Source organism: Tinamus guttatus, unplaced genomic scaffold (assembly GCF_059628265.1).
Source record: "Tinamus guttatus ecotype Peru unplaced genomic scaffold, ASM5962826v1 Tinamus_guttatus_pri_ptg000716l, whole genome shotgun sequence".
Lineage (NCBI taxonomy): Eukaryota > Metazoa > Chordata > Aves > Tinamiformes > Tinamidae > Tinamus > Tinamus guttatus.
The window spans coordinates 3,622,813-3,638,204 of NW_028289250.1; the positions used below are offsets into that span (position 1 = coordinate 3,622,813).

A 15,392-nucleotide genomic window follows, 5' to 3' on the forward strand; every position below is an offset into this window, starting at 1 on the left:
GTGAAAATTAGAAACTGGATGGTGAAAATTAGAAGTTGTTGATGAGCTCTTCTAATTCTTCTGCAAAACAAAATTAGGATGGAACTTGTTTTGATGCAAAGGAAGGCCTAATGAAAAGGTTGGCGTAAACCCTAACACCATTTTTGACATAATAAAAATGAAGATATTAAAAAAAGTTGCAATATACTGCTATGTTTGCTACAGTATATATGATATGATGTTGAAACACATTCTGAGCTCACGCAGAGCTGTTTCTGAGTAGCCAGTAATGCATTTGCTCTATAAATGTCATTTCTCAAAGGAAATGAAACATGACAATCTCAGATGCGTTGTAAATTGCTCTGCACCAATAATGTTAAATAAGGACCCCAGAAGGGCAGTCTGTGCAAATCAGGTAAGTGGAGCTCAAGCTGAAAAATAAGTTCAGGGAGAAAAATAAAAAACATCAGCAAGATGAAACTAACCACCATGACCAATTCTGACCAGAACTCAGTGAGCATCTATCCTCAGATAAGGTTATAGACCAAGAGCAGGTCACATTCCTAATTCCATTTCTCCAGTTTACCACTTCTAACACACCTGTAAAATGAGATCCAGTCCCTCACATTCCTTGTTTTTTTTTCGCCTCTGTACATTTTATTCTAACATCAGACCTGCAGGAGGTTTGGGAGTTGTTTTATTGACTTTTTCTTGGAAGTGTTGTCCCATTTATCAGGGTGGAAATGAAGGCTAAACATGTATCTCCCAAACAAGGCAGAGTGCTAACTGCAGCAAACTGAGGCTACCTTGCCAACAGTTCCTCCTCACGGAAAACTCCCTTCCTCAAAAGGAATGTGAGGGACGTGAAGCCACCGCAGAGTCCAGCGGGGGCTCCTAAGGTGACCTGGGAGGGAACCAAGGCCTGCAGTGTCTATTGTAGGAGGGAAGGCCAAGGGAGCTGGATGTCCAGCGTAAGGAAGAGAAGCCTGGGGGGAGGCGTTATTAATGTCTATCAACATCTGCGGGGAGCGTGTCAAGGAGATGCAACAGAGTCTTTCCAGTGGTGCGCAGGGAGATGACAAGAGGCAACATAGTCAATTCCATCTGAATCTAAGGAACAGCACAGAGTGTTCAGAGGGGTTGTGGAGTCTCCATCCTTTGAGATGCTCAAAAGGACATTCTGGACAATGTGCTCTAGGTGTCCCTGCTTGAGCAGGGGGCTTGGACCAGAAGATCTCTAAAGCTTCCTTCCCACCTCAACCACTCTGTGATTCTGTGACCTGAACTAGCAAAAAAATATACCAGAAATGGCTCACAAGAACATTTACATTTTAAAACACGCACAATGCAACTCAGCCTATTTTATTTCGGAAGCCAGGTGCAAAGCTCTAACATGCTATCAAACCACATAAACATGGCATTCAGGAGGGAAGGAAGAACAAGACACTTCAAAGGGAAAATCTCTGACTGTAACTAGCTTTCTCTTTTTTTTCCATTTTCTTTTGTTTTTATAATACACTTAAGCTTCTAAAAGCAGCTTCCTCAAGCAGATTGATATCACTAACAGCTTTCTTTTTAAAGCCAGTACAACTTTCCATTGCTTTGGCATGCCAAACTATTGTAGCCTTTTGGCTTAGCTTAGCACAACCACCCGTGCACTGAAAACTGCCATGCAAGCTGACTGAGGACCAAACTTCATGACTTGATCTGCACTATTAAGGCCTCACATTCACACTCAAATGATGCCAAAGGAATCAAGAGGCAGTAGGGAAATATACTTGCAGTATCTTTCACTATAAAAGGAAACTCTGTAGCTGTACTAATGTGAAATTAAGCAAACCTGATACTTTTGGATGACACCACTCATGGAGAACAGCCTGTAGAAGCTATTTCCATCCTTTCTTATTTCAGTGCTCACCTGGCTGAGTTGAGTGAAATTTGGATACAGATGGTTATGCTGGTAGAGTCTACCCACTAGCAGAGCCCCTTGCTTGGTCCAGTGTAGAGGCATGATATTTTCATTACACGTTAATTCCCAGAAGTTTTAACTAAACTGCTTTTATGCAGATAGGGAAAAGCTAACCTGAGACTTACATGCCTGTGGTGGCTCAAAATCTACTGCACACAGCTTTTAAAAGTAGTTTTGCGGTATCAATTTGCATCTGCTTGAATATGCTGAATGGTTCGCTAGTTACCCAAATGAACGGACATTATGGTCACGTCTCTCCTTTCTGGAGCAAGGAGACTTTCCCAAAGGAAAGTTATAAACAGAAACCACGTCACTCAGCATGGTTCGAGCAGGTGTATGCGAATGACTCAGGAGCAAGTAATGACATGCAGCTGCTCATGGCAAATTTGAGGCTGCTGCAAACCTCACAGGAACTAGGCAGACATTGCTGTGAAGCTTTAGTATTGAAAAGACCTTGTGAATAAGAGCAGCTCTTGCAAAAGCCTCACTGATGGATGGAAGTCTGCAGAGCAGAGCTGCTCCCTTCAGCCCAGGGTGCCTCACTGTTCTCCTCGTCCTTGTGCGGTTGACGTTCTCATCAGCATTCTCACATTTTACATCACTTAAAGAAATTCAGTGACAGAATTCTTAAATATCCATGGCATTCTTGTTGTCTTTTTGCCTTCCAGTACTACACTTCAGTATCTGGGGCAAAATCATTTCTTGAAAATGAGCTCAGGTTTGCTGTCAAAGAAAAAGTACTCTGCTCGGAGCCTAGTGCTCCATGACTGCTCAGTACAACTGCAACACGGAGAATTCTCTCTGGCCCCTCTCTTGTGCTACAGAAGGAAAGTGCACGTTCAACAATCTGAGACTGAAGAGCTACTCAAGAATTTGTTCTTTCCAAACTGCAAACTTTTGCAGACTTTTACAAATAAAGGCATGTATTTACATGCACATATCAGTCCCTGCAAGAACCTACCTTCAGGAAGGAATGAGAACACAATGAAATGTGACTCTACTTGCTTGTTTCTAATGGGAGGGGCAGAACTTCGAAACCACAACTTTTTTCAACACTCACTGACAGTAAAGACTTAGAAGAGAGTTTTGCACCAGTGAAGTTTTCCAGAGCATAGTTCTGAAACGATGTATTCCCAAATCTGCTTATACACAGCACTGGTACAATGTTACCAGGCCTCCCTGCAAAGTCAAAACCTATCAAGTACAAGTGGGACTGCGTACCCTGCTTCAGCTTTGCCCTTGCAGTCTGTGCCAAAATGGCCCTTTCCATTATATACACACTGCAGCTGTGACAGCAATTTGTCACATTTTACAATTTACAATGACCTTATTTTCTAGTGATTTGTTTTGACACTCTCTTTGTCTTAATACATAAGGCATCCAAACACCTTTAAAGAACATCCATGGTTAAAATTATGGGAAATGCAATAGAAGGCTAAAGTAACTCTGACCAGGGAAGGAATGATGGGCACAGAAAACAACTCTGTCCCTACATTAATATAAACAACTAAAAACAAGAAAAGACACAGTCAAAAAAAGAATCCTCAGTCAGGCTTAATCATTCCTCCCTTTCTCAGAAAGAAGTGTTAGCAGAGATTATGTTTTGGCTATTTCAGCACTCATTAGGGGAACAGAAAGAGGCCGAGAACCACTGCATTCACAGAGAACTTCACCTGTTCCTTGGGAAGAAAATATCCACTAAGCAAACAATGACACAAGGAACAGTATTTATTAATTTTTTAAAGATTGTCTTAAAATTGAGCCATAGCATAAAGAGTTGCTCAAAGACTGGCAATTCTTGTAGCATTTAGCTCTGTGATTCTGCAATGTCTTTCACTAAAACTCACACTGTTGTGTTCTTACAGAGTACACCAACTCCTGACCAAATACGCACACATAATAGAGACAAAGGGTTTTTGGCTGCTGGGAGGAAGGAAAGCAGGTCCTTGGTCTTCCTCCTGAGAGGAAGAGACAGGGGACAAGAGACAGAGAGGCAGAGGCAGACAAGAAGCCAGCAGTAGGGAGCAAGAGCGATGCAGGGAGCGAGCAAGAGGCAGTGAACGCGTGCAAGCGAGGCAGAGGAGTGCAAGAGCAAGCAGAGAGAGAGACCACGGGTGAGTGCAAGAAAGCGAGGTCAAGAGCAAGCAAAAGATGCCAGGCGAGCCACAGGCTGAGAAAGGACTGAGAGGAAGAAGCTGAGAGCAAGCACAAGAGGCCAAGAGTGAGAGCGAGAGGCCAAGCGGGCCCCGTGGAGAGCACGGGAGGCTGAGGAAGCACAAGCAAGTGGGAGAGGCTGAGAGCGGCCTGGCACCAGCAGAGCAGGGCAAGGCAGCGAGCAAGGGGATGAGGCCGGGCCCGGGTGTGAGCAAGGCCAGGAGCCCTGCAAGGCCCTCTTCCCATCCCCATCCCCTATAAACCGGAGACATTACTGACATAGGAGAGGAGGTGGGAATACGCGAATACGTGAATATGTGAATGTTTACAAAAATCGGTATATTTTGCAGATAAGGCAAGCAGAGGAAGCATGCTCCTTCCGAAAGCTGCTTAGAAGGACTGAAAGCAAAGCTTGTTCTACGCAGGTCGCTGGAGTGTCTGTATGCCAGTCAGGGATGCAAACGGCAGCACCATTAGCATCATTAGCAGGCAGTTTGTTTTTCACTCTTCCCTGGGGAGCTGCATGCACAAGGAGAATTTTACTTTGTTTTCTCGTTTTTTTGGTTTGTTTTTGATTTTTATTATTTTTTCTTTTTAGGTACATGATGATACATATTTAAGTGGAAAGTCCATAACGCTCTGTATTTCTGTTGGGAAGTCAACTTGAGTGGAACGACAGCTTTAATTCTTGCAGACATAAGCTCTAGGCTTACATGCTATGCGAGAGAAATCTGTTTTTTCACTCATCACAAAATCTTTCAAATTACAGGCTCTGCTGTCCACAAAACATAATAACACTTAGATCTGAAGGCCTCAAACTTGATTTGAATTTCTGTGAGAAGCCTGCACCCGGTCTGAAGCACTGGTGACACGTACTCCTGGAAGCTTGTGTCTTGCTGCATAGATGTGCTCCAGCTTTCTGGAGCAGCTGGCTGGCATCCCCAGCACAGCTTCCTTCACTGTAATGCGTTACTGAAGTCCAGCCAAGAAGTTCTATCTAGCCCCCTGTGAACATTGCTAAGGGAGCACATATGCATTAGTGAGAAAACCATAATGTGTGACCTGAATTCACCCCTTTTTTTCAATGCATTAAGACTGTACTCATTCAAACACAGTTTCATGTAATACAAAAATGTTTCACATTACAGAAAGAGGAGCGAGGGAAATAAGGATGTGCTGCATGCAGATGCAAATCAAACATTGACAAGAATGGTTTTCAACTGTCTCTTCAGGAAACTGAAAAGTCTAAAATATCAAGCCCAAAGACTTGAAGTGAGCCAGGTGCTGAAGATGCAGCCAAGGTTAGGTTTCTTCAAAAGCTATAGACAAAAGTGATAGAGCCACCATTAACTTTTTTTTTTTTTTTTTCCCCCACTGTGTAACTTCCCAGATGTCTGAAGTTCGCAGGTGCTACAGCAACACCAGGCCAGGCAGCCCTGCTGGCAGAGCAAGACTGAACAAGCAGACACCCCTCTCTGTACAACTTGTCCCTCCCATTGATACTCTGTCAAGGAGAGATCCTTGGTCAACATTAACGTCTTCAGGCTTAAGTTGACCCACCCTCCCTTCCCTAAGTACTGTACAGAAACGATTCATCTGTCTTGATGAGCAAACTCACAGCACAGAGCTTTCTGCAATCTTCGGATCTTGATGGCCGTGCGGTAGGCAGAGAAGCGAACGTTGTTCAGGTCAGCTGAAATAACACAACAGAAAGGTGAACAGCCTGAAAGAGCATCCATAAATTTATTCTACATACAAATTTCCACACTCCTACACATTGGAAAACATCTGATATTATCTCACTGCAAAGAGGAGAAGAGACAGGATACAGCATATTTGAAGAAACTGAGACAACTGGGAAGTTGAGACCCATTCTAAAAAATCCACCTGCAGGAAAAAATCCACTTTCCTGACTTTGACAGGCCAGGGCCTCTGGAGACTGCCCCAGCAGAAACACTCGCACTACTGCCTTGGCACACGTAGTGCACGTACGTATTATGGAGTGGATACATCTAGTTTCCTGACAAGTGTTAGAATGAAGTACATTGCTTGGTGAGTTTACAAATCCATCAGACAACATGTCTGAGACAGGGCCAATGAAGGTCACAGTAACCGAGAAAAAAAATTTAACTTTGACTTTGTTAACAACGCTTTGACAAGGACAGTTGGGTGAAAGGACAGAAGGGACACCCATAAACGATCTATTTTAGGTATAGTAATATTTTTCTTCAGTTAATAGCATTTTATCCTTCCACTCCCTAGAGAGGGAGGTTTCACAGTAAATGCAGATGTTAGCAGGGCATGTTGAACGAGCTGTTCCCTAATATGATCTAGCCTTTATTGAGAGTGTAGCTGCTCTGATATATTACAAAACTTAGTTCCCTGCAGGCTGTGCATCCTGTTTGCACAGAGCCCGCATCCTTGGACAATCCCATGTGGATTTAAAAGAAATAAACAAGATAGAGCATTAAAGTGAAGAGTCGCAACATATTATTCAGAATGAAAATTACTGAAAGGCAATACACATCGCATGATCAGGGCAGCACGTTTCTTGCAAAGTGTGTCTGATGAAAATGTGAGAAATGCTTTGATATATGCAGCTTATGGCCAATTCAGACAAATGCAAGTTTTAGACAGCTCACAGAGCAAATGCCATACTTACCATAACAGTTTATGCAAAGAAATGCACTCACCTAGGGACTGGAAGAGCTCAATCATTTTAGGATGATCCCAACAGGTTGTTTGTGTCTGGTGACTACAAAGGAAAAAGATAATCAAAGTTTAAGGAAATAAGCAAATACAAATAAAAGGAATAAAATAAGGAAATTAAGGAAATTTATAAGGAATAAAATAAAATAAAACAAAATAAAACAAAACAAAACAAAATCTTCAGGGTTTAAGAGGAAAAAAAATCCTTCAGGTCTAAAATCAAAATACACGATCTATGTTTTGATGCTCTGATGTTTTTAAATCACTAAGTAGCTTAGGCAACAGTCCACCTATTTTTTTAACATTCTAGAAATACTTACTTTTGATTTTTTCTAAGACAGATGGTATCAGTTCTGCTCTGATTTTGAAGCTTAAAGGTGGATAAATAAGGTAAAAATGCCATTTTTTGGTGCTAGAGCACTGTAAAAATATTGCAAAAGCTCTTTAAAAATTAAAAGCATTACAGCTTTTATTTCAGACCACTGCATATCTAACCACTTCTCAATACATATGGCAATCTTAACAGGTACCTATAACATATTTAATGAAAAACCTATCCTATGCACTTTTCAAGCTCTCATCAAACTGATATCTGATTTTAGAGCATGTTCTACACTAGTGCCCACAGAATAGAGAGAATCAATAGGCAACATCACTTAATCCACCATTTAGCATTGCTGTTTAATTCACCAAGGTTTCAGCTATACAGCCATATGAATCAAAAGGCACTTTCCCTTAACTCTGCTGAAATCTCAGTCTTTATTTGAGCCACATTTTACTTCTATTTCTGCAAATCCACTGTGAGGATGATTGTACATTCCTGACACAGAAAATATTTAAATTTCAATTAGTTAGTCGGAAAATTCATTAGAGAAGCTGTGTTGAAAAAGAAAATCCCCATATTCCTCTTAAGAACTATAAAGTTAATAATGCAAATAAAATGATGCCAAGTTAGCAAATTAAACAATAATGACCTTAGGGTATATCTTATTTCATCTTTGCTTTTACTGAAGGAAATGAAAGTTAACATGGACACATGCATGTGAACTGCTGCTGCTCTGGCTCCTTGGTCAATTTTCTGCAGAGCGAAAACATTCTCCAAACAAAGCAAGAGCTGAGGGCCCTTCTTTGCATTATGTTTCAAGACACTCTAGCTGAAAGTTCACGTGCTGGATCCCAGTGTAGGATTATGCCCCTTTTCATGAGTGTTTCAGCTTTGGGCCTGACCTGGCTTCTCTCCATCTTTGCCAGGCTTAACTCTTTCTGCCAGGTGTACCTGGCACCATCGTGCATTTGTGACGTGTTTGCTATAATGTTCAAAGAAAAATATCTATTCCTGTTAACTCAGGAGGTATAAATAATATCTCCTGTGAGGCACTGAAGGTACTTGAAACAGTTCCTTTGAGCCCTTCCCAATCCAGAATCTCACTCAAGTTCATCTTTACCTTTGAATACATTCTCAGTTTGACGCATGGGTTTTAATGCTTTCGGAGAAGATCTACTTCCCTGAGCTGCAACTTCTCCTAGTTTTCAGTTTCATAATACCAAAGGATCTCCCTTCAGATCTCAAGCTCTGAATAGGGCACTTGAGGCCCGGATATGTTCAGCATTGAGCGGAACAGCAGAACAGACCTCCAAAGCCCAATATATGCCAGAATCTAATCATCGGTATTTTTACACTGAAAGTTTCTAAAAGGACAGTTTACAACCTAGTAGTAGTTTACAGCTATTTTATTAAAAAGTCATTTGGAAGATCATTATTTCCCTAGCAGGTGCACACCAAGAAATCATCAAGAAAGTGATCAAAAAAAAAAAAAAAAAAGAGAAAAGAGGATGCATTTCAGCTTGGTGCTTTGCCAGCATTAAGGAAACAGACCGTCTGGCATTCTCAAAAACCTTGGTATAAAACCAAATTACAGTGCATTGGAAAGGAAAACATATCCAGCTTCTGTAAACAGGAACACAAAAAAATAATTTTATGCCTTGTTTGATCAACCCACTAGATAACCTCAAAAACAATCCCTGAACCGGGGTAGTTTGGATTTAAGTTGCTGAAATAGATGCCAAATAGCTCCACTCCCATGTTAAGTGGGATGCTGCCATTATCATCTTTCTTACCCATTTAGAATTGATTTGTGCTGCCACAACCAGCCGCAAACATCCACTGACTTGATCCAATATATGATCAGGTCAGTAAAGCTTGTTTTAAGGATATGCCTTCATCTCACCTCCCCCAGCCAAGGAGGGGGAAGAAAAGAAAAGAAAAATATACACATGTGGTGTAGCGATTTTGCTGTCAACAGCAAAACTGAAAAGGATTTCTTAGCTCCTGATAAAAGATTCTGACTTAAGAGACCTTCAAATTTTTGTGTTAGAAGAAAAGACAGATAACAGCACTGTGATAAATCCTTGAAAAAAAACATAGTTTTCCCTCACTATTTTACATGCTAAACTATTAGCACAAATGCTGCATGTAAGCACATGCTAGAGCTGAATCAAATCTTGCTATTGCTTCAGAAGTTCAATTGCTTTCAAAGAAATCATTCATGTTAAAATTAGCATGAATAATAAAAATAAGATAAGACCTTTTCCAAATCACAGCCTCTGCTTTGCAGTTTACCATTCTCTGGAATGAGAAAATATGCTGCCATGACGAAACCAACTTTGTATTTGTGAGGGGTTGCCAAAACGCCACCTGGGAAGTGCAGCAGACTTGCAAAGGTTTATTAGCAGCAAATCTCCTCCCTATGCAAATAACAACTGACTCGTAGTAAAAGCCGAATATTATTTTTTTTCCTTTCTGGCAACGAATTGTTAAATTCTGCTAGATCCAAAATGACCCTTTCTTAATTAAAGGGAGAAAAAAAATGTAAAGTATTTGAATAATCCTTACTTTTTTTTCCCCTCAAAATATACCTATGTACTGCAGCACACTTCAGTAATATTTAATAGGCGTTGGAGGCAAAACTAAATGCACCTTCTAAGCAATTTATAAAACTATGAGGAGTGGATATTAATAATCAAACCTTTTCCCCAAATCAGCTTTAAGAACAGTTTTCACTTAAAATGCCTCTCAAAGAGTTTCATTATTAAGACTGGATGCTTAAATACATTGCTTCAAAGGCAATTTTATCTGAAGCTGTTTTAAGTATGACAACAGGCCATGCAAAAACAATGTTACACTTTCATATTTTAGGCAGCTTTAACATGAAGCACAGAAGAAAAATGAAACAGCCATCCCACATCTCTATACCCTGCTCTAGTATCTACTTTCTCATCTTAATGTAGTAAGAACCTTACCAGCTAAATTTTCTCCTTACACAGAAAATCACAGAACACAGCACGAAACTCATCCCTAAGAATATGACCAGAAAGTATTTTTGTACTTCTGTTTCCAAAGGAAGCAGGAATACAAGGCTGTGTAATAATGGGTTTTTAAAACTCATCATTCAATTCCTTTGTACATCCCATAGGATAACTACCTGCTACTAGGATTATAAGAGAAAAGAGGCCCAAGGAACATTTTCCTGTGGAACTGAAAAAAGGAGACAAAGCAGCCCTCCATTAAGGCTTGTTTCAAATTACCCCCAAACTACCTGATAGCTACTAAACAGCTGTATGAGGGGACGGTGATCTTACCAGTTTCATCCCAAAACATCTAATGAGATACTATCCATAGCAGCTGAGCAATCCTGCAAGTGGATTTGTCAAACAAAAACCAGAAATGGGCTGGGAACAAATGAACCAGTGAGTGAATAATCTGTTCAGGTAGGAGGAGGGAGCACCTCAGCCCTACTGCTGCCGACAGTACCATACCACTGCTACCACCTCAGCATATCCCATGGGCTAGACACAGTTCCAAAGCAAGGCTACATTGGACACTGTCGGGGGGAAAAAATGTGACTACAAATTAAATAAGAGGGCAGAGGGAGAAACTGGTCTCAACAGTGACATTTCTTAATGCAATATTTTGTTCAATAACAGTTTCATAATATGCAAGGGCTTTTACATGCACATAAATTGACTTCAGAGAAAGAAAAAAATGCGTGTGCAGATAACCTCCCTCTGCCACAAATAAAACTGTCAGACTAAGGAGTCATTTTATCAGGAGCTCCAAACAGGAGGCAGGCAAGACAAAGTGCCTCCTGGTGATTTGGTTTGTAAAGCAGCTCTCTGAAATACGGTCCGTCTTCCTGTGCGGTAGCTACAGTAGCTTTTGTGCTACTGATGCAAGACTAATACAAACAGACCAACCTCTGGAAAATGTGCTGCTTTCTGAAGGGGAATCTTTCTGACAGGGAAACATAGTTCCTTTCATGCAGGTTCCCAACAGGGCAATCTGTTCCAAGCTACGTAGTGCAGTAGCTACCATCGTATGTTCATTACTGCCCAAATGCTAAAAAAGCAGCTCTGGACGTTTCTCTGCTTCTCTGATAGCTTGCTCAGAGTAAATATAAAATAAAATAAATAAAATATAAGTAAAAAATATAAAAAAAGTAAAGTAAAATATAAGTAAAAAAAAATAAGTATTTATATTTATATAAGTATTTATAAGTATTTATATATATTTATATATATATTTATATATTATATATATTTATATTTATTTATATATATATAGCTATATTATATAAAATATAAGTATTTATATATATTTATAAAATATAAAAATATAAGTAAAAAATATAAGTAAATATAAAAAATATACAGGAAATCAGAGCTATCAGAATTTATTTTTTCAAGTAAATAACTGATGACACACACCTTTTACACGCGTGTGTGAAAGGCGTCCAGCTCACTAGAGCTAAAACAAGGCAAAGCAACTGAAGCAGTGTGTGCTTCTCACCACAGCAACAAAAGTGCTCCAGTCATTTTCAGAGGAGTTCCCGCTCAGGGAGACAGAGCTCCACCTTCATTCACGTGCGCTCCCTAAGTCCTGGGAAGTCCACAAGGCAATTAATGCAAATTGGATGGGTTGTTTTCCCTAAACAGACATGACAAGGAGTCTTCACAAAGTTCAGCCCTGAGAGGAAGCTATCTGCTATGAGCGCAAAGAAATGTCATTTTGTGTATTTTCCTATAGAAAACAATCTGGAGCCCTGAATGAAAGAAAACTTAAGCTTGCAGAAAACCTGGGAAATCCAGAAGGCAGAAGCTGATCAAAATCTATATTTGGAATAGGCCTGAATTTTATGTGGTATCTTACCATATTAATGAGAAAAGTTTATTGTTTTAGTCATTTAACCAAACTTCTGAAAAGAAAAATGGGCACTAAACACACCTACACAGGCTTCCTCTGCTACTCCAGATGCAGTGGCAGTTCTCTCCCAAGTTTCACTGCAGTGTTAACAGAGCAATCGCGTTGTTCCTGCAGTCACGGTGGCATTGGATTACAGCTCTGTATGTGGAAGTAAGCCCGTCTATAGGATAGGACCACAAGTGCTGTGGACATGTTTTGTCATCCCACACAGCTCGGCAGCAAAGTACTGAAAGCGTCTCACCAACTGAGCCATAAGAGGATTCATTTGATATTATCTTTTTGGTTAGTGTCACAAGATTTAGTTATTCAAAGAGAGACATCTCTCTTCTGCCAAAAGCTACTGACACAATATAAGCCACACAGTAAAACATACATCCATTAATTGATTGTACAAGACAATGTAATTAAAAAATCCTGTAAGTCTAATTGTATTAGACTTACACATTTAAAGAATTAAAACTAAATGCTGTAATCAAAAAAAAATCCCAATTAAAATAACTCACACATTAACAAGTTGTTATAAAGTTTAAATACCAAAAATACTTCATTTTACAGTCTGCTTCTTACCCGTTACGATTACCAGCAGCTTTCTAATTATTAATTGAAAAAGATAATCCTTGTTAAAAGAAATACTTGCTGTTTGCAAATAAAGAGCAGACAAGTAATGCATTGTTTAAATTATAATCTCTAGAAATAAGTGAATACTCCAGGTCAAATGAACAGAGCAAGCTGAACATCTCAAAGTGTTTTAGGTTGCCTATGGACTTGGAGAAAAAAAAATCAATTCATACTTCTCAGCTTTTTTTTCTCCTACAAGAAAGGAAACTTGAGACATGAGTATTTTTGCATAATTTCTTATTACAGACAAGGACTATCCCTGTGCTGATAGCCACTGCCATACAACATGAAAGTAGCTATACAGATGTGTCATGCTATTTGATTTTTTAAATCCATTAGAAAATACTGTTTTGTATTGACAAAAGAGATGGCATGATGCATTGCAAGAAGGGTAAGGTATCTTAAAAGTTGGTGAAACAATTTACATTCAGATATTCTGAAAGTCCTTCACAGAAAATACATTACTGTATTTGTTAATAGATAGTGACGACCAGCACAGCAACTGGTAATTGAGGAACTCTCAAAACTGAAATGTCTATTTATCTACATATACTGATATCCTTTTCTACAGGTTCTCTTCCCCATATAGACATAAAATGAACATGAGCAAAGACTTCCTGAAAAGCCTTCAAAAATCTGGAAACAGAAAGCAGCTTATTTCCTTTGCTCCATAAAGTAGAGAGTGCTGAGGCATACACACATATATACATCTATATCTACCAAAACCTTTGCAAAGCAACCTATGCACAATTTGCTCAATGGTATGCTTGCCTGAAGAAAATCAATTTTTGTCTCTGTCTCTTGACAAAGTTATCACTTTGACTACCAGAAGTGGATTAGTAAATACTGCGCGCTGTTTGGCATCCCTCTCCATACTGCTCATTAGTCCCATCCTCTTTCATAAAGACTCAACTTTTTTTCAGAAACATCTAGATTTTATAGATCTTTTTTTTTTTTTTCAAACATTTTGTTTCTATCATTTAACTCTATTGCAGGAGTGAAGAATTAGACTAGAGAAATGCAAAACCTTTCCCCAAGTATCAATAAAAGAAAAAAGAAAAAAAAATCAAATGGGATGTGAACAGGACTGCAGTCACCTGTACAGACGCAAAGGCGTTTGGCAAATTTGGTTTATACAGAAGATATTTGGAGAGGTGGGAAGAGGCTAAATCTTGTCTATAACCCTGGTTCAATTAAATATTTGCTGTCACGCAGGGTACAGACACCTTAATACACCTGGGCTCAAAGAACTATGACTAAATACAGCTCCAGAGGAGACAGACATGCTGACCGTGAGGAAACACCACCGTGGGGTGGGAAGAGTGAACCACACTCTGCAGGCCGTCACTACTGGCATCAGGAAAGAAACAGAATAAACGTTGCTTATCTGAAAATACAGGTGTCTTGCATCATTTTGACATTCTCCTTACAGATTCATTGCCACCAAGAATATTCTTTTCTGCCTTCTCACATTCAGCTCCCTATTATTTTTTTTTTAAACTTAACCCTCTATATGCAAAAAAACCCCTGGGAAGATGGTATTATTTTTTGAATTCTCATCTTAACAGAGACCAAACCACAAAATCATGTGCCGCTATGTCACTTTGTCACTTTTGGAACTTTGCATTTCTCATGCAAGGACATGAAAAAGAAAGGAAAGCAACTGAAATGACCTAGACATATGAATTTATGGTGACTAAACAGAATATATACTCTTATTCAGAATTCAGGTAGCCTGATTTCAATTACCTTTTTACTTCACTTTCAAAATGAATTAAAAAAAAATCTCAGCCATCCATCACTGGATTATACTTTTATTCTCCCCCTTCTGCCTTTTTTCTTCCTATCCCATAAAATGAACAACTGATACCTTAAACTTTATTTCCCAACATATGACTCTTAGTATAAAAACAGTAACTGTAACTGGTCTCAAAGGATATGAGTTACTGAGAGTTATCGTAAATTTTTTTTTCTACTCAAGTTTTATTTTAGATCACCAGTACCTCATTCAAATATGCTCGAATAATTACAAAATATCACTAAAAAAACCAGCAGTAAGACCCTGCTACACCCCCTTCTTCCTCCCCTCCTCCAAAACCACAAACCACACATAACATCATCCTCCTCTTTCAAGACACAAGCACCAAGAAAGACATTGCTTCAAGAGCACGTATCGAGTTGAAAGTAGAGAACCATCTACCAGAAAAGTCTTCTCTGAGACGCAGCAGTTAATTCTGCTGACTTCATTAAAACCATCCTTAAAAATACTCCCTAGTTTTTAGATTTAGGCAGCTGTACCTGTAAAGACCTTGACCACCAGACAACTTGCCTTACTCCTCTGTGCCTTTATCACACTTCCCAAGACCACTAAACCAGTTAAGGAAGGGTGCACCAGCCCCAGGCAGCCAGCGAGCTACTGCTGGAGCAGGCCCAGAGGGTCTGTGGGTACCTGGCCACTGAATTCTGTGTCGGCGGGATTGTACCCACCATGATAGCTAGAGAGACACGCTCTCTGTTCATCTTGTTTACCAAATTTACCGATTTACCAAGGAGTGAACTTGAGGCAGGATGGGGGCAGGGGAGATGACTGCTAACTTGAGGAAACATTGGTATTTCTCTGAAATACGAGAAAAGGAGACAGATGTGAAAGATTCAAGTCAAAATCTTTGCTGCGCTCAGTGTGAATCGCGAACTTCTGCCTTA

At 39.7% G+C, this 15,392-nt stretch overlaps 1 protein-coding gene across 1 annotated transcript in view; it reads right to left on the bottom strand.

Annotated features, from left to right (window-relative positions):
* Nucleotides 1–15,392, bottom strand: part of UTRN (utrophin) — a 303,290-nt gene that overhangs the window by 53,598 nt on the left and 234,300 nt on the right. Inside the window, exons 58-59 of the mRNA XM_088537058.1 lie at nucleotides 6,796–6,857; nucleotides 5,721–5,795 (exon numbers count right to left, since the gene is read on the bottom strand). Of these exons, the coding sequence (XP_088393184.1) occupies nucleotides 5,721–5,795; nucleotides 6,796–6,857 (137 nt within the window). The remainder of the gene's footprint in view (nucleotides 1–5,720; nucleotides 5,796–6,795; nucleotides 6,858–15,392) is intronic.